Consider the following 22,657-nt stretch of genomic DNA (forward strand, 5'->3'; position numbering starts at 1 on the left):
ATACATTGTATAGTTTGTCAAACAGTTAATCGTGGACTTAACCCTCCTGTTGCCTTAGGGTCATTTTGACCCGATTCAATGTTTCGCCCTCCTGTTACCTTTATATTTACTAACATATTTTACCCTTTGGGTTCAATTTGACGCCAGCAATTAAAACCTCCAGAAAATTATTAGAATTAATATTGTTTTCAAGTTTAAGTGTGAGGCACTTTATGTTTGTTTGTTGACTACCGAAAGAACACCGACATTAAACATTGAATTAACCCTAAGGCGGCAGGAGGGTGTAATATTGATTCGGGTCAAATTGACCCTAAGGCAACACAAGGGTTAACAGTTTCAGAAAAGCCTGACTCAAATGTGCTGGATGCAATACGATGATGTCTTGTTGCCTTGGGAGTTGGACTGAGTGCATGATTTTTTCAATTGCAGTTGGAGCAATCTCATCATGACATTATAATGTAGATGAAAGGCTCTGACCTGGCAGACTTTGCTCCATCGTTGTCATAATTCACTCCTTGTGCAACTCAGCTTGCAAATCAGTCTGAATTACAAAGCCGTGCAGTAAGACAGGCTTTGTTTTTTTATTGACCGGTCTCAATGCGAAACTCACATGACAACGGTAGAAACAATATGCCATTAGTGTTGGTGCAGCAAGTGATCGACTGATGACGTTCACCCTTCTTAGATCTGTCTCTCTTGACCCTATTGTTTCAGTGGCTCTAATTAGCCTCCGGATCAGCCTTGATCCCCACTTGACCTGGAAACCTCAATAAATCAAACTCCTCTGGCCCGTTAGCTCATTGGTACAGTAGCCTTCACCCAAAGTCATCACAATACACCAGGAACTGGTGGAAAAATGCAGATGTCCGGCGCATGGTTTGAGGTTTTGGTTTGATCTACTTCGGCTCAAATTTGACATGAGATGTTTGAACACAGTCTGAAAGAGGAGTCTTAATGAGGTATGAGGATCCTTTCGTTTATCTAGTTAGTCTAATCTACTCATGCTGAGGGTGGGAACCACTTAGCATAAAGCCTCTGCCTTCACACTGAGTTTACATCGTGAGGTCTGAGCCTGTTGTCAGTGTCTCTCACTATAAGCAACAAACAGTCCAGAGGGAGTAAAACTAGCTACATTTAAAGCGCTCAACGCACTCACACCTACATGCACGGACAACATTATGTGCAGCAGTCCCTCTCGCTGTGAGGGATAAACACCCCGTCGTGTGGCCTGATCTGTTTACAAGTTAGCCTCTAGCCAGCTGGGGCCATGGAGGTTGTGTGTATTTGTGTGTGTGTGTGTGTGTGTGTGTGTATCTATATGTGTTTATGTGTGTGTGTCCATGTATGTATGTATGTATATACACTACCGTTCAAAAGTTTGGGATCACTTAGAAATGACTTTATTTTTCAAAGAAAAGCACTGTTTTTTCAAGAAAGATAACATTAAATTAATCAGAAATACACTCTCTACATTGTTAATGTGGTAAATGACTATTCTAGGTGGAAGTGTCTGGTTTCTAATGAAATATCTCCATAGGTGTATAGAGGCCCTTTTACAGCAACGATCACTCCAGTGTTCTAATGGTACATTGTGTTTGCTAATCGCCTTAGAAGACTAATGTCTGATTAGAAAACCCGTGCAATTATGTTAGCACAGCTGAAAACAGTTATGCTGGTGATATAAGCTATACAACTGGCCTTCCTTTGAGCTTGAAGTTTGTAGAACAAAATTAATATTTCAAATATTAATCATTATTTCTAACTTTGTCAATGTCTTGACTATATTTTATATTCATTTGATAAATAAAAGTGTGATTTTTCATGGAAGACACGAAATTGTCTGGGTGATCCCAAACTTTTGAACGGTAGTGTATATATATATATATATATATATATATATATATATATATATATATACATATATGTGTATATATATATTTATATATATTGTTGTGTTTGTGTATGTATATACATGTGTGTTTGTGTGTGTGATGTGTGTGTGTATATATATATATATATGTGTGTGTTTGTGTGTGGGTTTTGAATGTATGTATGTATATATAATTATGTGTTCTTGTGTTGTATATATCTGTGTTTGTGTCTGTATATATATATATATTATATATATATATATATATATGTGTGTGTGTGTGTGTTTTTGTGTGTGTATGTATGTATGCATTTATATATAAATATATACATATGTATTTTTGTACATATGTGTGTTTGTGTGTGTACGCGTGTGTGTGTGTATGTGTGTGTGTATTTCTATGAGTGTTTTTCGGAATGTGTGATGGAGGGATTACAGGCAAACTGGCCGCCGCTTTCATGAGGAAAAGCACAAACACAGGCAGAATGTTAGACTAGCTTCAGTGTTTAGTGCTTGCCATGGAGCAATAGGTTTGTCTTCAAAGTTTCCTGCTGTCGGTTCCTGTTAAGAAAATGTCTACCATGTCATTGATAAAAAGGAAAAGACCGTCGGTATATCACCTTCTCTCTCGTTCTCTTTCTCAGCCAGTAAATTGTGTTGATAGTCTCTGTGGTGGGATTGACATTCTCGGTTAGTTCCGCTGTGTGATCCTGCCGGTAGTCGGTCCATCTTTATCCACGTGGGAAATGTCTCCACCCAAATCCACATCATCCATCCATCCATCCATCTATCCATCTATCCATCTATCTATCTGCATTGTTTCATTGTTCTGATCTTTTATCTCCCCTCCAACTATCTGGAACCATTCTCTGTTTTCTTCACCTGTCATACTCCAGCTTTTCCCTGAATGACGCATGTTGGACCCAACTACTGTAAGGTTGCAACGCCCTTCTGGCGCACATTGTGCGGTCCACGAGTCCCAGGACGCAGGCTTCTGAACTTACCCACTGGGATGTTTCACAATAGGCCAGCTGGGAAGTCAGAGGGAGCCAAGAGGAAGGTGAAGGGGGTTGAAGGAGAGGGTATGGAGAAGCAGAGGAGAAAGAGATGATTTGGGTAACACGCGGAGGAGGACTAAACAAGGGAAGATTCTGGTTTGTGTGTGAGGAGAAAGGAAAAAGACATACAAATACACTCTTTGCTTATCTTTGTTTCATAAATGTATAATGGCATTCAGACATTTTTAAAGCTTTATAGAAACTTGATTAAATAATTCATTTGAAATATGGTACAATTTGATAAATAACTTGGAAAGAGTAATATTAGGAAATGTGACAATTACTGTATCACTATTATTGGAGCACCCGTAGCAGACAACATATGTGAGACTAAAACTATTTTCAAACAGGATATCCTTAATTGAGCTTTCAGTACATTTGCATTCAATTATCATAAAGACTGCGATTAGAATGTGAAAGCTTAACAAATCCACATTCACCCATCCATCTACAATTTCCTTTGTATTTATTGTGTCCATCCAAATGTTGACATGCAAAATAAATCTCTTAGATAAAAAAATGTCAAGAGCAGTATAACACAGTTGAAGATTAGTAGCCTTATACACTTGTTGTCCATATTTGTCTGCAGCTGAGTGCATGTGCTCACAGCAACATTTGGGATTAATTGTTTGGTGCAAACGTTATACACATGCTGCAAATCTGTTAGGGTTTAAGAAAATGTCAAACACCCCTTATTGCAAAATAAAAAGTTGGATTACATCACACAGCCATTGATACTGACTACTATATACAGTTTGTTGGTCCTATGTGTACTGTGCACCTGTTTGTTCAGCTCATTTGCTTTGTATAGAGAAAAGGGTACACAATAATCAAATCTCTTCACATAAAGCTGTTTCTAGCTGCAGCTCTTTTCCTCTCTAAGAGCCTCTCTTTGATGCAAGACAATGATGGTGACTCGGTAGGCCTCGATGTCCGCAAATAAGATGTCATATGTTTCCCTGCAGCACTTCTGTTGTCTCATATCGCATATATAGTTATATCAAAATGTTTTCTACTCACCTTGAACTTTAAATCGATCAATATTGGATATGTGCGGCCAACACTGATATCAATATTTGGCCGGATAAATACTTGCTTTATGAGCGAGAATCGCAACTTTAGACCAAGGTTATCTACTGCCACCTACTGAGATAAAGTAGCACAACAGGACATGGAAGGGACAACCGGGCAATACTAATGTGGTCACTCATTTGTTTTTGTTCTATAAGACAAAAGAAAATAATCATATTTAGATGAATCATTTCCTCACAAATTGTATATGGATATTCATTTTGAACTCCATTCGTTTTGTCACCAACACGGAAACGTTTTAGATTCGATCTTCGCCTTGTTTTGCTTTTCTGTCTTGCGATGTCTTGTAACTTATCAAACGACGTATACTCTGACAGTGATTTACTGTATACTCTATCTGCAATACAAGAACTCAACTGTCTTACGAACCTATTCACTTTTTGTCAAGCATTTTACAAGCGCATTTTTTTTTTTATGATTCGGTTTTTAGAATTGCAGTTTTTATTTAATGAATTGTTTCATGGTGTAAGGATGCACTTGGAACTTAATGAACCTTTTCATAAACTCGGACACATGTGAAGCCTTGCATGAGATGTTTACCTAATAGTGTAGCAAGTGTTTTACCTTGCCGACTGCTCATGAACAGTCAAACAGGCCACATGTGGGACAGATGGCATCTCTCTCTCTCTCTCTCTCTCTCTCTATCTCTAACACACACACAAACAAACAAACAAACAATGCATGGTGGTTGCCCGGTGTGGTATTCTTATGATAGAACTAATGGTCTCTAGTGTTCAAAAGATAAAGCCCTAACTCAAACTGAAAGGACAGATTAACACACAGGCCTTAAACACGAGTGGAACAAGTCAGAGGTCAATACACTGACAGAGATGTAAACTGTGTGTGTGTTTTGGTTGTGTGTCTACATGTGTTAGAGTGTCAAAGCTCACAAAACCCTTTTGTATCTCCTGCGTTGTAATCTAACAGATAAGATTCGTGCATATTTTGTTGAGCACTTCATTTGACAAGCCTGCACTTCAGCTGTGGCCCATAAATCACAATGCATAAAAAAACACAGAAGCATCTTTTTTTTAAACATGCTTTATGTTTGAGTGTTGAGGATATTTATACTCTGTTAAATCAATCTAATTTAATTCAATGTGCTCAACGATAATGGAACACCGTGGGCAGAAATCAGGGGAGAAAATGTATGTTGGCAAAACATCTTAGGAGCAAAAATTAACTTCACTGATAAAAGTTAAAACCATTGACAAAGCCTCCGTTTCCGTTTAAACTCTCTCCTCCTTTGCTGCCTTTTCACAATCATCTTAAATCAATTACATTTCTAGGGGGTAATATCATGGACATAAATAAAATAGCACAGGTAAAGGTTGTTTTCTTTGTGCCCTCCGGTGCAGTGGATGGCGGTAATGCTGCGAGCTGGTGTCGCACCCGTCGTTACACACGAAGAAGAAGCTTTAAACAAGAAGAAGAAGAAGAAGAAGAAGAAGAAGAAAAGTACCTGGCATCTATTTATATTGTGTCTGATTGAGGGGATTTTGTATACTTCGTGTCAAAATTGGGTCTGAAGTAAGATATATGCCTTTAAAATACGTTTATCACTAAACTGCGTTACAGCTCAGGTTATAGAGAGAAAGTCAGTCGTTTTTTATTGCCACGCCACAAAGCTAACGTGAGCTAACGTGTTTGTTATCTGATGCTAATCTGTGTCAGTCTTATCCTCGGGCTCGTGTTAGCTCCGTTCAAGTTTATTCCCTTGGTAAAGTCGTGTTGTATCTTATTTATTCTTTGTAGCAACTAGAGACCTCAAAACCCCACTTGTTTCTCTTTCCTTAACTTCCTTTGTGTTTTAGAATAGTTTATATGTAATAATCACCAACTTTGACTCGCTGAATGACGTGACATGGTTGTAACTCAACTCGGGGTGCTAACATTGTTTAATACGTCTTAATACTGGTTGTAAACACTCTCAATCATGTTGTATTCTTCACAACAATATTGTAGCTTTCATAACTCACGTTAACTACAACACTGCTATTTTAACTGTGAGCATGTCGATATTAAATGCTTCCCTGTAGTTAGGTGTCTGTAATTACAATTTTATTACATTTGTACCTATCCCAAACGAGGAGATAACATTTTATTTAACTTATTCCAAACACAGTTGTATGATCTCTCTTGAAACACTCATTGGATGAAACAATGCATTGAAATAGATGTCTGAACACAAGTAATGATCATCATTTATGTTTTATTAGTCTTATAACATGGAGATAGTTCCCAGTCACCCTTTTGAAACACTGCATGGCGATGATGTCACCTCTTGGGTATCTACGTGTCCCAGAGGCCTCTGGAAAGTCCAGCGAAAGCAGACACACAATGAGAGTCAACCGACTGTTTCTCATTCTGGAGATGGTGCATGTATGATGCTTTCCTATTCCTTTAAAATAAATCATCAATCTTAAATCCACATGTGTAGACTAGAACTTGTAGACTAGAACTGGTTATCTAGTATTCTAGTGCACATCCTTTCTCTTTGTCTCCTTCAGCATGTTCATCCAGTAACTGTCCACGGTTGGGTTCACTGTGTGAAGTCCGAGTGCGGCTCAAAGCTGGCTCGGATGAAGCGGAGAGTTCAGGACCTGTAGAGGGAATCGGGGCGCAGTCAGTCCAACCTGACCAACGGGTCGCAAAGACGGACGCGACAGCCATCCCAAGATGCAGTGACTCTGTGCTGCAGGTGCCACTGGGTGACTGGACGACATTGAGGCTGGGAGAGGGTCAGTGCGATATCACAGAAGCATGTGTGGAGGGGATGAGAGCGGGAGAGAAGTGTGAGGTAAGAGTGTCAGGATAACTGGAAATGTAATACAATGTCAACTATTAGTGGCACAGATTCTATGCAAAGTGAAAGCTCACAAAAATCCATCACCGATCATGAGGTTTTCATTTTACATATGGAAAAAGTATGTAATATTTGCAATGACATGACATATTGACAGCTGGACTGGTGGAAGAGGGTTTTCCCTCTGAATAGTACTTGCCTCGGGTATATTTTCTAAATTGGTGAACTTGGAGTAGGCTTTCGAATGATGTCGTCATGTGATGATATCAGGGGACCCATTAAAATTAAAACATTGAACGCTCAAATGTTGATTAGGTCGGACACAAAATGTACTTTGAATACTTTCAGAATGTATATGTTGTTTTTATACTCAACATTTTCATTAAGTTATTTTGCTATATAATATAAAGGGTAGTAATCTGTTAAAAATATACTTTGTTAAGATTTGAATGTTAACAACAAAGGATATGGTGTAGACCCGGTGCCTAAAACAAAGTCTGAGTAGGAGTGTCTCCAAAAGAAAGGGTGAACCCAACTTCTCAATTGGGTCCCAATTTGCCAGTGCTCCCTCACATAAATGCCTTTTTTGTTGAATATGGATTGTCGGCTTTTAAGTGACACATTGTATTTTTAAGCATGTGGAAGTACACAGCCACTCTAATCACGCTTTTTTTTGCTTCTTAGATCCTGATTTCTCCTCTTGAAAATGGACCAGATGTCTCTTTCCCCCATCCTGCTGAGGAAACCATGCCTTTGTGTGCTACAGTTGAACTCAAAGCTTTCACACCAGGCAAGGAATCCTGGGAGATGTCTCCTGTTGAAAAGTGTCAGTGGGTGAAGTCGCACAAAGAGACGGGCGGAGTGAGATTCAGGAGCGGCGATGTTTGGGGAGCAGCAGACCACTACAGCCGGGCCCTCACACTCCTCATTACTCTCCATGGCCATGTTAAAGAGGTGGAGAAGAAAGGACAAGAGCAGGAAGCAGAGGAGCAGAGAGACACAAACACTGGTGATCAAGTACAGCAACTTCCTTCTGCTAATGAATTCAAAACCATTAAAGCAGAGCTCCACTCTAACATGTCCTTGTGCCAGCTCAAACTGAACCAACCGCAGAGGGCCAAGGTCAGCGCTACTAAAGCTACTCATCTGGAACCGGGGGGGGCTAAAGCCTGGTACCGGATGGGCCAAGCCTGCCAGATGTTGAATGAGCTTGAGGAAGCAAGACAGGCATTTAGGAAACTGTTGGAGCTCCAGCCAGAATCACCTGCTGCTCTGAAGGCACTTCAAGACATAGCAAGTAGAGAGAAAGAGATAAATGCCCAGTTGGGGTTTAGACTCAGCAAAATGTTCAGCTGACAGTTAAATATTTTCTAATTATTATCAGATGTTATCTATCTAGACTGGTACGTTTCTTCTCATGATTCATCATTTCATTAAAGCATGTGTAAAGCAACTACATCAGCTCAAAAGTAAATAATAATCTGTGAATGCACATTTTTCTCCCAACACATTGCTTCTTCTGTGTGTGATGCCTGAATGCCACTTAAAAGTAAAAAGCACATGTCAAAAAGAAATGTGGGTTGAATGATGTGATTTAACAGGACTGCTGGTTGAATAAGGTCCATGTGAGTGAAATGTGCCCAATGTTCAGTGTATTTAGTTCTTCTGTCGGACCACAAGGTGCCAGGCTTTGTCAGGTCTTCTCAAACTGATATGGTCCGCAGTCAAAATGCTGAATGCCGAAACCCGGGATCGAACCAGGGACCTTTAGATCTTCAGTCTAACGCTCTCCCAACTGAGCTATTTCGGCATATGTACATTTTTGTCAACATTGTCAGTTCATATACGTACAGAATCTGCTCCATTGTTCATTGCAATAGTTTGATTTTGTAATGCAAAAGCATGCATGTAGAGTTTGATTATGTCCTCACAAGGATATATATATATATAAATAACATGTGTGTAATATATATGTGTCAATATGTATGTACAGGCTGTCCTCTACAGCAACAGGTCTTGATAGGAGAACTCAAATGGGTCAAAAAAGAGATGCAAAACCAAAATGCCCAACACACAGGACACAAATGAATGGGCTGTGTCTCAGGAGGATAAGCATATAAGTATGTATGTATATATATGTGTGTGTGTTTCAAAGCCATACAGACCAAGGGGGTTTCACCTCAAGCACACATCTGTAAAGTTATGAAACTATAATTGCTCACTCTGAAGGAACTCTGTATCATCTGGTCAGATACTGACAAAAAGCCACATAGCCGTGTATAATCAATGCTATCATGGCTATCACGTGTTGAAAAAGTTGGTAAAAAAGGAACCAAATAGAAGTTTTATTTATTACTATTATAGATAAATATACCAGTATCGTATTTATGGTATCGTGGTAGTATCATGATATTTATGGCAGGTATTGTATCAAAGATCGTGACAACCAGGTAGAGGCAGAACAGACTCAAGGAACAGACTCAAGGCTCAGCAGAGCACACAAGACTTGAAGACTTGTTCAGGACAAAAGGTTGGTTCATGAATGACCAGATTATATATAATGACAATTTATATTTATTACTATTATTATAGGGCCCGATCATTGACTCAGTGAGAATGGTGGACCTATTGCTCTCTTAAAATGTTTATTTTGATGTAGATGTGTGGTCAGAACAATCAAATGACCGTAGTTCATACAACGTGTGGCGACAAAAAAAGGTCACCAGCACACTCTCACCCCCTTTTTCACTCATGAGTTTGCAGGCATGATTAAGACGGACCATATGAAATATACTTTCTTAATGTTACATCACTGAAAAATATTTGTAATCATCTCAATGGTATAGTATAAACATAAGTGTTAAATATTGTGGTGATGCAATAAATGGCAAAGTAGCTTTGTTGCAAATAGTGTAAAAGCCGCTGACTGCTCCTAAATGCTTCGCATGGGGTAAACTCGGTAAACTAAAGGTAAAATGTCATATACAAATCTCTATGTACATGATAATTAAAATAAAATTGGATTAAATCAATTACTTGTCAAAGAGCACTGCACTGTATGACGCTTACGGTAGTGTTCAGTCCATGAACACTCACTCCCAAAGGCCTCACAAACAACACACACAACTATATTATTGAACAAAATGTAAAGCTTTATTGTTGTAAAAACAAGGAACAAATTGCCCTTTAAAATGAAGTTCTACGTTTCCAGGCACAACATGACACACCATACTATGTCCAACTCCAAACAATAATGCATCTCTTATGTTCCATCTTTGAACGTAGTGCTTTCCCAAGTTGACCTTACCCTTGAGCCTCATGTCGTAATTCTCCAACAGTCCCAAAGTCACTTCTTCCTGTTTGTCAGTTCCTCTTTGACTTTGTTTTGTCAGCGTGTGTCTGGGTGGCTGACAGCTGCCTCCATGCATCCACGATGAGCACAAGCGGTATAACGATCCACAGCATGTTCATGAACACAAAGTAGAACCAGAAGTAGATGGGGTGTCCCAGCTCACTGTGAGCGTAACCATCTCTGTGCTCAGTGTAGAAGTAAAGCACTGCTCCATACAGCTGACCTGGAATCAGATTATGTGATAAGACCCATCATGCATGTATGAAAACAACAAGTCATTTGATTCTGGGAACTTGCTTAATGGTCACGTGACGAGTTCTGTTGTAATTACACCTTCTTACCTAATGAAATGACGAGTTGCAACACAAATCTGTAGGACTTCCTGGTTAAGAAGGCATAGATAGCCCAAAAGCTGAACGGTCCCCATAAGCATGCAGTCACAGTCTCCATACAGACAGTGAAGTTGTCCGCTCTAGAAATAAGGAGGGCATGCAGGCAATTAGTTACAGGTATATTCCTTGTTTAAAAATACCATAGTTCAACTCACATTACATATCGACTGTCTCCTTTGGAGTACTCTTTCCCTGTGAGAGAAAATATACAACATATTGAGTCATGTAGACGGCACCATCTCAGCTCATACACTTTTCCTAACATGCGTTTTTTGTTTGTACTCACACAGCTGTGACAGGAAGCTCTGGTCTCCTGGAATAATATCATAATACAGTGAGAACCATCCCTCGATGACGCAGTGGATGAAACCACAAACGGCAAACCAGCACAAAGCCAGACGCCTCCATGCCCCGAGCCTGCCGGCGGTCCCTTTCTGTCCGGTGATGAGCCAGGTCACAAGCAGAAACACTCCAGACACAGAGAATAGGAACACCAGCATCTCTGACATAGGTCGGTCATTGGCCACATAGGTGGGAATCAAAAGGTCCCGTGGCCAGTAGGGATGAAGACCTGCAGTTGCTGATGAGGCTTCCATCATCTATTTCAAGAAAGGATGGTCAACAATCTTTATCCACAGTAGGTATGCCATTGATTGATTTAAAGATTGTGATATTAAAGATTATGCACATACATAAATTAATTGATAAACAAGCTCTTTCTGCATTCATTGTTATTGAGTCTATAAGCGTCAGAATCATTTCTCTCACAAACTTCCAAATTATGTTATTAGAGTAAATGTTTGATTTTAAGTCATGAGCTCATTAGCAAACAAAACAAATAACGTTCGTGTATCGTGAACTTACCAGTGATAGTAACACAATGGGTGTCAAGACGAACCGAGTGTATCCTCTGTATTGAATATATAGTGTTAGATAAATCACAAAATACGAATATCTTGACGATCCAATAGTCCAAATCTGTCTAACCACATGCCATATAAGCACAGATGCACTCAGACGCGGAACTCGCCAGAGCAGGGGGCGGCTACTTGTGATTAAACCGACCAATCATGTGGCTGGATCTATGGAGCTGGCTGCACATGTTGGTCCATTGATTGGCTTTTCAACTCGGAACATGGACGTAGTCGTTGGCAACGACCAATAAAAATGCGTCGTTTACTCAAAAATACCGCCCCTCTCTTCATGACAAATTTATTACATAGTTCAACACTTTTGCAGTAAACTATGTCTAGCAACGAATTTCAATTTGGGTCTATGAGTTTTCTGCTAAATTGTCCAAATGTCCCCAAATGAAGAATGCTCAAAAATATAAATTCCTTTTTCTGTGCATTTATTTAGCTGAGAATGCGCTGTAACTTTGTTGTAATATTTATATTTATTTCGAAGTTAAAAGTATAATGCTCCCAAGCCGTGTCAGGGTATTAACCCTGCCGTGACCCGGATTCGAACCGGGGTTGCTGCGGCCACAACGCAGAGTACTAACCACTATACGATCACGGCGCGCTACAGAGAGTTGTGATGCCAAATCCTTTCAGTTCGATTTATGAATCCGGGAGCATAGCGGTGGGACGCTGTTATTGTTTCCCCCCCCCCCCCGTGTAAATCCGTCTTCCATGAGTTTGTATTTCATGTTTAAACGAGCACTCTTCAGATTCCCCGGTAGCTGTTTGTTAAAACACGAACACGGTGTTACCTTCGCCTCAGATTTACAATTGCTTTAATATTTTAAAAGTCACAAATCATAAGAAGAAATTCAAAAATGCAACACGATTTAATAGTTACTTTTACTAAAATCAGCAAGGAAGATTGTTACAGTTTGGGCGTGCCGTGTCGCTGGATTATATCAAGTGTCATTGTTGCCGAACTATAATTGCATCTTTGTAACGTTAGCCTGTTCTTGTCGAATGATTTTGGAACGTTCTCTCGCTGGATTGTATCTCTAATTAGTGTTCTATCGCTTTTTCTTGGCGCTGGTTTGCTACTTTGTTTAATAATGGCTCTGTCCCGGAGAACAGGAAGAGCGCTATCGGTGCAGTAACGCTTGCATGCTGCGGAAACAAAGGCGAACTAAAAGAGTTAAACGACTGTGGATATGAAGGACTGGCTTCTCAAAAGACCAAAGACTCATTGCATACTCTTTTCAATGAGCTTGATCCAATGATGGCGAGTTCATTCTGGGGGAAACATGAACAAATAGCTCTTTGTTCCCATCATATTAATACAATATAACATAGTCTATGGTTCCTATCTGGTGATATCAGTATGAAATTGTAGCTTGATTTATGATTGTATTTGAGCTAATAGCGCGAGCACTTAGGATACACCGGTTATCTTTGTTATTGGTTAGTCCTTAGTTGAAATTAAAAAGGTATTACATTTTTTCTTACTTCCCATATGGTCTAGCGGTTAGGATTCCTGGTTTTCACCCAGGCGGCCCGGGTTCGACTCCCGGTATGGGAACTACCTTTTAGTTAGTAAATGTTTTTATAGCGTTACGAGCTTGTGTTAAAACCGTAGTGATGACAGTAAGACCTGTATGACCTGTTTGCTGTTTGCACTCAGACATTCTTTTAAAATGGTAATACTGATTAGGTTCCGATACTTACATGATTTCGTTGTTTAACTGCATTGGGTTACTTCCTATAGACATGTGATGTGTGTCACGTGACATGATTTATCACGTGACGCTACACGGAAGTGGTCACCGACTGATTCATAGAGGACGCGACGGTTGTAAAGACTGTTTAAGAAAATACTTGCGTTATTATCAAGAGTCAAAATGGGTGTTTCAGAATTGGAGGAATCTTCTATGTTGCTGGATGAAAAACTGCTCCGTTTCATGGACCAGCTTGAGTCACTGGAGGAGAAACGAGCCACTCTGAACTCTCTCATCGAGCAGGTAACGTTAGGCGAGCACACAGAAAACCATGTAGCGTTGGTTGTCATTTACTTTTAGCAAGTGTTTAATCTGTGTTTATAATTGCATATAACTAACAGCAAAACAAATGTTTTCAAGTTGAAACCTATAGTAAACTACATAGCTAATATGTGTGGTTTGTACTGTTGATCAAACAAAATAATTTCAGCTTGGGCTCTAGGAAATTGTGATGGACAATATTTGACTATTTTTTAAATGTTACCTGAGTAATTAAGGAAATAGGTCTCGATAATAATGATGATGAAAAAAGAAAACTGCCAGCTGCAGCCGTGCTGTCATTTTTTTCTTAATAAAAAGTAATCCTATAACAACCAGCATCAACCCTGCCTCGTTGGGGTTTCTAATACATGTAGCCTACACATAACAATCTTAATAAAGTATTTTTATTGAATGCATTTATTTAATCCTGGATCCTCTTTCCACACCATTAAGTTGCCATTTCATGTTTCCCACAGGGATGGTTTTCTATGTCCAAGGCTAGATATTCCATGGGAAACAAACGCGTCTCTCCACTTCAGTATGCGAGTGAGATGGAGCCACTGGTCTGTGTGCATGCCAAGTGAGGAAATTAATGGTCCCAATTAACTTTTGTTCACTGGAATTGAATGACGATTAATATTGTTTACCTTTGTTTTTTACTTACAGAACACTGGACAGTGGTGTGGTGGATTTCTGCACAGAGAGAGAGAAACAAAAATGTTGTAATGAGGTTGGAAAAGATAATGGGTCAATAGAGGATATTGGACCTCAGGAAGAAGGTGAGTGCCATAAGTCATGTGTTGAAACAATATGAATGCTGTTTATTTATTTATATATATAAATATATATATCATTGTTATTATTTTTGTTGTTTCATAGGTGTCAGGAGAAGAATTAAATCAAAAAAGGATATGACAGAGAAAGAGGGAAGTGAAGAAACAAGCAGTGAGAAGGCTTGTGAAGTGAATCCAGTAAGAAAAAGCGAACAGAATCCTCAACAAGATCCACTGAGATGGTTTGGGATTCTGGTGCCACAATCTCTTAAACATGCCCAGTTGTCATTTAAGCAAGGTAAGAAGATCTTATAATTTCTTTTGTTTGTGCTTCAAAGCAGTCAGCATTTTCCTTTGCTAATGTGACTCACGGTCAAATGTTTTAGAACACCCCCATTTTTCCAGTTTTTATTGAAATGTAAGCAGTTCAAGTCCAGTGAATAACCTGAAATGATACAAAGGTAAGCGTCAAGCTGCCAGAGGTTAAACTAAAAAAGTTTAGGTTCCCAAAAATGTAAAAATAATGTACATTTCAGAGTTATACAAAAAGTTCTTTTCAGGGAACAAGTAAAAGCAACCGACAAGTGCAACACCCATGTGGGAACTTCTGCAACAGTGTTGGGAAGAACTTTCTGTCCATTTTATTTCCATTGTAGAAAGAATGCCACGAGTGTGTTCGGCTGATATATCTGCAAAAGGTGTCAAACATTTAGATTATATTTTGTTAAACAAAACGATTCCATGATTTATTTTTTCATCTCCAATTGTTTATTTGTTGTATACTTTAATTTCAGAGTTCATTGAGAAATTAAACTGTACATTTCAATAAAAAAACTGAGAAATTGAGGTGTTCTAAAACTTTTGACCGGTAGTGTATAATAATGCAAATATTAGGTCATCATATTGATTTGTATACAGTACATCCAGATGCCATTACCTAGTGTGTACAAATCAAAATTAAATGGACCAAAAAAAACATGTTTCCACAGTTATTTTTCCCGAGACTCTTAAGGGAACTCCATTTATTACAATTTTCTAATTTAGAAAATCTTACAGAATATTTACAAAAATGCTGCAAAGAAATTTAACAGGCAACTGCTGTAACTGCTGTTATTTACAGTTTATTAGTTTGCATGGGTTACAGGCTAACCTCAACTATATTTCCAGCATCGTTTGTTATGCTACATACAGTTTGTTATCAGATTGGTGAAGATGCTTTTTTCATTTGCCTATTTCTATTATGTATTTCCTTAGATGCAGTGTGTTGAGCTCTCAGGGCCACATTGGGTTGTTGTATATATTAAAGACGTAGGCATTTTATGTCTTTATGTGTATGTTCCCAACGATGGCCTCTATGCCTTATGAATATGGATGGATGAATACATTTGGTTAAAGTGTAGATACATTGAAGATCTGAATGTCCTGTTGCCACAGATTAAGTAATTTAAATCAAAGTCTAAACTCGTAAATGTGACATTTAAAAAAAAAACATGGATGAATGTATTTATGAGCAACTTCGAAAAAATGAAAAGCCCAACCTGCACATGGCATGACTCTCCTAATTAGGCATATAGGGTGAACATTGTAGTTGTATTGGTGATAAGTATGTTTATGCATGTGTGCAGCTTGAAACCTCTGACACAGTTTTGAGTGTACCACTGCCAACTCCTTTTTCCTCATCATTCATCTCCTCTCTTTCTGTCACATTACAGTCATAGAGCTGTCAGCTGAGATTGCAACCCTGCAGATTGCAGTTTTGAACACCAGACAGGAGCTGAAGCACGGCATGAAGGACAAACACATTCTCCTGCAGGAAGCTTCAGCAAACCAGTTGGACAAGGAGTCGACTAAATAACTCTGAGTCAAATGTGCAGATGATCTGAGAGTGTGTGGCCACAGACAGTGACAGGTTGGAGTCAGCACATCAAGTTTAAGGCCCAATTTAATTTGACGGTGATCTTCCCGGTGAAGAAGTGGAGATTACATTGGATTCTGTAATGACTCGAATGTTTGAATAGTGATAGATTTGGTTTGACACTGTGCGTTTTGACTGTCTCACTCATAAATCTCTGACCAGTTGGAGATGGATCTGTTTGTCAATTATTTTTTTGGATTTTAAATAAATGTTGAGTTGTAGGCTCTAAGACACATTTATAACTATATACATAACCTGTTTGGTTAATTTCTATTACTGGCATTCTTTACAAAGGATTCATGAATTGCAATAAAAACCTAATAAATCAATCGTTTTTTTAATGGTGTGATAATGCAGTGATCTTTTTTTGGTAATCCCTTATAAAATCCTAAATATATTGTTAATACATATACTAAATATATCAACCCGTTTTTTGAATGGTGTAATAATGCAGTGATATTTTGTGGTAATCCTTTAATAAATCCTAAATAAAGTGTTGATAAATATACGGTGGTCCAGATCAGCAGCCATTTCCCAGAAAACATTTATCAGTATAACAATTTTCATAAGAATTAATCGATTGATTTTTAAATGGTAGTTTGTTTCTGCATATTCAGAATCTGAATGGATTGATTGTATTCCTCTCTTTTCTTATTTGTGTTTTATTGCGTGTTTTTCGCATTGTGTTATAGTTTTTGTATGCCGCCGAATGAATTACATTGATTATGATGTGTAAAGCAATAGTAAACGACATATTAACCAACATCTTATTCCTTTATGTGGCGTTTTTAGAGAGTAGCACCAAATTGTCTTGTGTTAATGTTCATATGTGTGTTTCCCATTCCCCTCGAATATCTATTTAAAAAAACATGCGATTCAGATGAACGTCTAATAAGGATTTTGATTTTATTATCAAAAAGAAATATAATCTTAAATGCAATTCGTATTGCAAGTATTATATCGGAGGATAACGGCGTCCTCTTTTCTGAGGACAACCTAACATTACCGAGAGCTGCCGACACGGGAAACGAGACTCCCGTTATTGTGTGTACTTCCTGGTCCAATTATAGGACTGGCTGTCTGCCTCCATGAAGCACAGCGCGCTGCCTCCTCTTCACTTGCGTCCTAACAACGGATGGGAGCGCAGGAAAGACGGATGTAGCTTCACTCTTCCATGTATTGGATGTTTCCAGACGAACACAGCAGCCTGTGTAGTCAGATTGTGGTCGATTTCCGACGTGAACACCACGCAACTCCTGCCTGAGATCACATTTTCTTTTGTCTGGCGTCAACATTTTTTGGTATGTGGGATCAGGGATTGAAAAGTAAACACTCCGGCCTGCGCTCATGATCGGTGGCGAGGTGAGATTGATAGCCTACCTCGGACTCGGATTGTCCTTGATCGCAAGTTGATTTGACTTCGGAGCGGAGCAGCTCCAATGGCGTCAGTTTCGAAGGTGTCTATTCTGGATTACTTTCATATTGTGTTTGAAGGTGAAAATGGCAAAATCGAGTCCAACTGCAAGGCTTGTGGTACGAGGATCCAGGCGAAGCGGAGTGTCACGTCCAACTTCGTAACGCATCTCAAGGTAATCATTTAAAAATAAAATGGTTTTATTGCCTGTAGCCTACTTATTCTTCGTCTTATCATATTTCTGGTCCGACAATGTCACGTTATAAACATGCTACCACACAGTGTCAGCTACATAAACCTGACTGTTGCTTCTCTGGCCATACTGTATCCTCTTCCACACATGTCACAAGAAGGCACTATGGGGTAGAAATCTGTAGATCTTCTACCTGCCAACCAATAACATTGCTGCCTCCCCCTCCTCCTCCCTGTGTCTCTCCCTTTCAGCGAAAGCACCAGGCTATGTATGATGACTTTGTGAAAAGGAAGGATATGAAGAGAGAGGGTTACTCCTCTGGTTCCCTGCACAGTTTTACCACAAATGGAGGGAATACCCGCTACACTCTCCCCATCAGTACTCGAGTGGCAGGTGGAGGAGGAGGAAATGCTGGAGGAATGGGAACTCTTGAGGGAGGAGTAGGTGGAGGCTCTGGCGGAGGCGTGACCAAGTTTGACAGACATGACCCACGTCAGGTGTGTGTTTTAATCCATCATCGCTTGAACCGAGCTGCTTTTTATGGAGTCCTATAGGTGTTGCTTTATTTATTGTAGCATTGCGATGAAACCATCTGCTATAACGAGGGAAATGTCCAATTGTTTTGTGTCGCCACAGGTTCTGATCTCTGAGGCTGTAGCTAAGATGATTGTGCGTGATCTGCAGCCAGTATCCATAGTGGAAAATCAAGGCTTCAGAGAGCTACTTCAGCTCCTGGAGCCACGTTACATCCCTGAGCCACAGCTCTACATCCAGAGCCAGCTACTACCGGCCTACGTCTACCAGGCTCAGCTAGCAACCCGTCAGGCACTGGCCTCAGCGCACGCACTCAGTCTCAGCCTGGATCTCTGGAGGGGCTTAACTGGAGCCACTTCAGGGTAAGGAGGTAAAATCAACCAAAAACAACATGATTTCCTCTTGGTTTGATTCCCTAACTGATGAGTCCCCCTCTGTCTGTCTACCCCTCTCTCTCTCTCTCTCTCTCTCTCTCTCTGTGTGTGTGTGTGTAGGTACATCGGTGTCACCTGTCATTTTCTCACATCTGATTGGCAGATGCGCTCAGCTCTCCTGGCGTGCCTTCCCCTGACAGGAGGCAGCTCTGGGAATCGTGTGCTTTCAGATTTTGATGAAGTATGTCACTCTCATGGCGTGTCGGGGAGAGCGTTTCGTGTGGTTGTGGACCATTTCCTCGCAGCAACAACGACTGCAAAGCCATGTTGTCTTCCTGGTTTCCTGGTCGAACCTTCTCTCGCCAACGGGCAAGATGAAGAGGACGGGGGAGAAGTGGACAATGGTACCAATGTGGAGGGAGAGATCAGGAATGGCCATGGCGATGGAGGAGAGGAAGGAGAGTGGGAGGACTTGTGGGAGCAGGGTCTGGGTGTTTGTCGCGTGGACTGTTTCTCTCGCTCTCTTGAACAGTGTGTCAGAGAGGGGTTACGCTCCTGTCCACAGGTCACTTCCACTCTGGCCAAGGCTTCCTGTTTCTACAACTACATTACCTCTGCTGTCCCCCCGGAGAAACTTAGCCAGGTGTTTGATGGTCTGGGGGCAGGAAACACCCCCCCTGTAGCAAGAGACTGGGCTGCTCAGCTTAAGGTAAACAGTGCACAAGCAGAGCTTCACGTTATTTTTCTATACTCTGCATTTGTGATACGTTAATTAATAGATAACGCACCAAAATGTGGTTGTGAACAGATGCCGTTTAAGGACATTCTAAGGCTTTTTTGTAATGCATGTCAACAATTTAAGGATATATTTTATGATTAAAACCATGTTATAAGTTGTATTATTGTGTCAGTCAGCAGTTATGGAGGTTCCCCTCGAGGAAATATAGTGATAGATACATTAATATACACTGAACATGTCATATCTTGTTGCAACAACATTAAATTGTGTAATATAATATAATGACACTTTTTAGTTGTTTATACCTCTTTAAAATGCTCAAAACAGAGGTTATTCTATAGAGTCACCAGTATACAGTATGTGTTTATAATAACTGTATACTCATTTCATAAATGTCAGCCTTATTATGTTGCTATTTTAACAAGATTTATAATATGACTCTGAAAAATGATAGCTTTTCTATGATGACAAAAAATTAAGAGTATGTTTCCGCAGTTTTAAACGTTAGTTAATTTTGTTGTTTCATTTTGGATGCAGGTGCTTCGTCGGTTGCTGGACTCAGTGGAGTTCTTGGAGGAGTTGAGTGGTCCAGGAGAGATGGTGCTGGGCGGTTCAGAGAGAGGCCTGCTGAGGGAGCTCACGGACACTTTGGAGCCCTTCACTGAGGCCTGGGACATGGTGCACGGGGACAGACAGGCAGACATACAGACAGATAGACATGTGTCCATCAGCCTGGCTCTGCCTTGTGTTCTCGGCCTCCGGAAGCATCTCTCTGAGACCTCAACCCCCCACTGCCCCTCTCTCCTGGTGGGCCTAAGCCAGGCTGTAGAGCGTCGGCTGGCGCCGGTCCTGGAGGACCCTCTCTACATCACTGCCACCACCCTGGACCCCCAGTTTAAGCTCACTTGGAGCAGCAACCCTGACTGGCACAGACAAGTTCTCATCGAGGAGTTGTCCAAACATTCCACAGCCTCCAGCCCCGTAGACCCCAACACCAACATTGATCCTCGATCCCAGACCCCTCCTGCCCCGGCTCCATCACCGGTCTCCTCGCTTTCCCGGCCCTGCAAGCTGTTCTCTTTCATCAAGCAGAGACCCACAGCACAGGCCAAGAGCCTGGAGCAGGAGTTGGCCGTCTACCTACGGGAGGAACCCACCGACGAGGTGGCTTTGCATTACTGGCAGCGTAAAGCAATCGACTTTCCTCTGCTTGCTCAGGTGGCCAAGAGGGCGTTTACCATTCCTGCTTGTGGCACTGTAGTCGAGAGCATTTTTACTATTGCAGAGCGCTGTCTGCGGCCAGAGAGAGGCCGAGTCTTGCCAAAAAACCTGGAGACGCTCATCTACCTCAAAGCGAACTACAGATTATTATGGACTTAAAGCTAGGAGTCAAGCATTTATTTTACCTAAAAAGCAACTCAATACTTTATGCCTACAGAAAAGTTACTTCTTGAATACTAACCTCTTTTCCTCACAAAGGAAACTGGGCTAGAGACATGACATCTTACTGATGCTCATGCTACACACCATTCAATGTGAGATGGAATGAATTACTCATAATTTCACAGCTCCGACTCAGTTCCCCTTCATAAGAAGGTTTCTCCAGATTGTTGTCGGGGTGGATTGCTGTCCGTTTACCACGTCGCCCGAATGCAGACTTTCATAGCATATGCTGTGGGCCGAGCGGACTAGAAGCAGATCAATACAAAAGCATTTACTTTGACACTATTAATTACCTGCTCAGGGTCTTCAGATAACTGCAAGACCACAAATGCCCAGACTCTCTGTAACTCCCAAACCCAAACAGCTTGGGTCTGTGCACCGACATGCCGACAATAACCAAATGGTCAATTATTTCATACTTAAGCATCTGATTTATTCTCACTGATATACAATAACCCTAGAGGTTGTAACTAATTCATTTGTTGTTGTTTTTGAAGGAGGACATCAGCTGATAAACAATATATCAGTGCTTCATCCACTTATTATTTTCTATTTCTGTGTGTATGCCTCATCATGGACATCATAATAAACAAGTTTCACTTGATAACGCAGAAGTGCACTCATGCATATACGTTGCGCACCTTCTTTATTTTGCCAATGGAGAAAAACAGAAATCTGCATAATTAATACATTTTGATTCATTTATATTTTCCTCTGCCAGTCCTTTATCACAGTATATGTGCCCTGTCACAGTGGAGGTCAATTTCCCTTTATTTATGAGTATTTCTTTGCTTTTTCAATCAATTTCAAAACATCTGAGCTTTTAGGGAATTTAAATTGGTTTGCCTCTGCCCTGGTAAACTAGTGGAGGGTGTGTGCATGTGGCACAACATTGCCTGTTGCATTGTCGGACCTCACTGAAATATGTTGAAACCCCTTTGCTGGGCACCACTTTGAAGGACACAGTGTGAACATTGCAGTGTGCATTTGCCTTTATTCAGGGACTGTGTTCCTCTTGGCCAGTGGGGAGCAGGCCGAGTAATTGCATGTAATTCCATTACAGTTAAATTGTAGTCCGCGGGCAGCAGTCGCATCCCACGCGGTCCTTTTCTCAAATCCAGCTTGGCCCACAAAAGTTGATTACTAAAGTACTTAGAAATAAATGGCTGGAAACTAAATGTAGCTACAATACAAGTGTTCTCTAATGCTACATCAGAAGGCACAAACTGCTTCAATGCATTGATTATGTTTTTATGATTAAAAAAATCTATTTGAAGATGGGCGGCTGTGAAGGAAATGTAATGGATCATTTTATAACGATGCAATGATTACACCTCTTTTTCACAGACTGCGGAACAGCTTCATGTCAGTGTAACTGTTTTGAGTTGAAAACCACTTCTGATGAAGTGTGTTAATCTGGGTGAGATAACATGAGATTTTCCTTCCAGATCATAATGATCAAAGATGGCTGTGATCTTCATGAGTATCCCTGCAGGATGTCTCTGTGGATTCAGATGTGATGCTAGATTTCAGTGTGGAAGTGTCAGTGTGTTTAGCTTTGAAAAGTGTTTTTGCCTAGATCCATGGGTGGTGTTGTTGTTGTTGTTTGTGAGTGTATGTAGAGCTGCTTAAAGTGTCTCTCCCTTCCCCCACTGGCTGTGACAGCTCATCCATTAAAGTTAGTTAAGCAGGCTGGGCATGCGGTCCGATTGGTAATTGCCTCTGAAATGGATTACTTGGCAGAGAATGAGACTGAGGGAGAAA

General features: G+C 40.4%; 4 protein-coding genes and 3 non-coding genes across 9 annotated transcripts; 4 read left to right on the forward strand and 3 right to left on the reverse strand.

Annotated features, from left to right (window-relative positions):
• Positions 1 to 5,473: 5,473 nt before the first annotated feature.
• On the forward strand, positions 5,474 to 8,794 carry fkbpl (FKBP prolyl isomerase like). 2 transcript variants are annotated; one of them, XM_056422807.1, is made up of 4 exons: positions 5,474 to 5,550; positions 6,240 to 6,402; positions 6,531 to 6,820; positions 7,511 to 8,794. In XM_056422807.1, the coding sequence occupies exons 2-4, from the start codon at positions 6,249 to 6,251 to the stop codon at positions 8,180 to 8,182; spliced, it is 1,116 nt and encodes a 371-aa protein (XP_056278782.1). In that variant the 5' UTR covers positions 5,474 to 5,550; positions 6,240 to 6,248; the 3' UTR covers positions 8,183 to 8,794. The 2 variants fall into 2 exon arrangements, with proteins under 2 accessions (XP_056278782.1, XP_056278783.1); XM_056422808.1 differs by having other exon boundaries at positions 5,489 to 6,402.
• On the reverse strand, positions 8,564 to 8,636 carry trnaf-gaa (transfer RNA phenylalanine (anticodon GAA)). Its single transcript has one exon. It is a non-coding gene; the product is annotated as a tRNA-Phe (tRNA).
• A 1,163-nt stretch (positions 8,795 to 9,957) lies between the features above and the next one.
• On the reverse strand, positions 9,958 to 11,593 carry ebp (EBP cholestenol delta-isomerase). The gene is made up of 5 exons (XM_056422838.1): positions 11,435 to 11,593; positions 10,857 to 11,169; positions 10,726 to 10,762; positions 10,520 to 10,650; positions 9,958 to 10,401 (listed from the first exon to the last, which is right to left on the reverse strand). The coding sequence occupies exons 2-5, from the start codon at positions 11,167 to 11,169 to the stop codon at positions 10,190 to 10,192; spliced, it is 693 nt and encodes a 230-aa protein (XP_056278813.1). The 5' UTR covers positions 11,435 to 11,593; the 3' UTR covers positions 9,958 to 10,189.
• Positions 11,594 to 12,019: 426 nt separating this feature from the next.
• trnah-gug (transfer RNA histidin (anticodon GUG)) lies at positions 12,020 to 12,091 on the reverse strand. Its single transcript has one exon. It is a non-coding gene; the product is annotated as a tRNA-His (tRNA).
• Positions 12,092 to 12,979: 888 nt separating this feature from the next.
• trnae-uuc (transfer RNA glutamic acid (anticodon UUC)) lies at positions 12,980 to 13,051 on the forward strand. The gene has a single exon. It is a non-coding gene; the product is annotated as a tRNA-Glu (tRNA).
• A 241-nt stretch (positions 13,052 to 13,292) lies between these two features.
• On the forward strand, positions 13,293 to 16,525 carry ccdc115 (coiled-coil domain containing 115). Its single transcript, XM_056422840.1, has 5 exons — positions 13,293 to 13,490; positions 13,985 to 14,088; positions 14,175 to 14,287; positions 14,388 to 14,579; positions 15,994 to 16,525. The coding sequence occupies exons 1-5, from the start codon at positions 13,371 to 13,373 to the stop codon at positions 16,134 to 16,136; spliced, it is 672 nt and encodes a 223-aa protein (XP_056278815.1). The 5' UTR covers positions 13,293 to 13,370; the 3' UTR covers positions 16,137 to 16,525.
• Positions 16,526 to 17,297: 772 nt separating this feature from the next.
• si:dkey-109j17.5 (zinc finger BED domain-containing protein 4) lies at positions 17,298 to 22,585 on the forward strand. Of its 2 annotated transcripts, XM_056422785.1 has the most exons (6): positions 17,298 to 17,558; positions 17,691 to 17,785; positions 18,055 to 18,300; positions 18,440 to 18,699; positions 18,832 to 19,420; positions 19,988 to 22,585. In XM_056422785.1, the coding sequence occupies exons 3-6, from the start codon at positions 18,070 to 18,072 to the stop codon at positions 20,828 to 20,830; spliced, it is 1,923 nt and encodes a 640-aa protein (XP_056278760.1). In that variant the 5' UTR covers positions 17,298 to 17,558; positions 17,691 to 17,785; positions 18,055 to 18,069; the 3' UTR covers positions 20,831 to 22,585. The 2 variants fall into 2 exon arrangements, with proteins under 2 accessions (XP_056278760.1, XP_056278759.1); XM_056422784.1 differs by having other exon boundaries at positions 17,298 to 17,785.
• Positions 22,586 to 22,657: the final 72 nt, after the last annotated feature.

The sequence above is a fragment of the Pseudoliparis swirei genome, chromosome 9, assembly GCF_029220125.1.
Source record: "Pseudoliparis swirei isolate HS2019 ecotype Mariana Trench chromosome 9, NWPU_hadal_v1, whole genome shotgun sequence".
In the NCBI taxonomy this organism is placed as follows: Eukaryota; Metazoa; Chordata; class Actinopteri; order Perciformes; family Liparidae; genus Pseudoliparis; species Pseudoliparis swirei.

Excerpts from the sequence above, each read along its gene's own strand:
- fkbpl (XM_056422807.1), top strand. The coding sequence starts at position 6,249 with ATGGAGATAGTTCCCAGTCACCCTTTTGAAACACTGCATGGCGATGAT. Across the intron at positions 6,403-6,530 it reads TCATTCTGGAGATGGTGCAT|CATGTTCATCCAGTAACTGT; the intron begins GTATGATGCTTT and ends TGTCTCCTTCAG. Across the intron at positions 6,821-7,510 it reads GAGCGGGAGAGAAGTGTGAG|ATCCTGATTTCTCCTCTTGA; the intron begins GTAAGAGTGTCA and ends TTTGCTTCTTAG.
- ebp (XM_056422838.1), bottom strand. The coding sequence starts at position 11,169 with ATGATGGAAGCCTCATCAGCAACTGCAGGTCTTCATCCCTACTGGCCA. Across the intron at positions 10,651-10,725 it reads GGAGACAGTCGATATGTAAT|AGCGGACAACTTCACTGTCT; the intron begins GTGAGTTGAACT and ends CCTTATTTCTAG. Across the intron at positions 10,402-10,519 it reads GCAACTCGTCATTTCATTAG|GTCAGCTGTATGGAGCAGTG; the intron begins GTAAGAAGGTGT and ends ATCTGATTCCAG.
- ccdc115 (XM_056422840.1), top strand. The coding sequence starts at position 13,371 with ATGGGTGTTTCAGAATTGGAGGAATCTTCTATGTTGCTGGATGAAAAA. Across the intron at positions 14,089-14,174 it reads CTGGTCTGTGTGCATGCCAA|AACACTGGACAGTGGTGTGG; the intron begins GTGAGGAAATTA and ends TTTTACTTACAG. Across the intron at positions 14,288-14,387 it reads TATTGGACCTCAGGAAGAAG|GTGTCAGGAGAAGAATTAAA; the intron begins GTGAGTGCCATA and ends GTTGTTTCATAG.
- si:dkey-109j17.5 (XM_056422784.1), top strand. The coding sequence starts at position 17,636 with ATGGCGTCAGTTTCGAAGGTGTCTATTCTGGATTACTTTCATATTGTG. Across the intron at positions 18,301-18,439 it reads ACAGACATGACCCACGTCAG|GTTCTGATCTCTGAGGCTGT; the intron begins GTGTGTGTTTTA and ends GTGTCGCCACAG. Across the intron at positions 18,700-18,831 it reads TTAACTGGAGCCACTTCAGG|GTACATCGGTGTCACCTGTC; the intron begins GTAAGGAGGTAA and ends GTGTGTGTGTAG.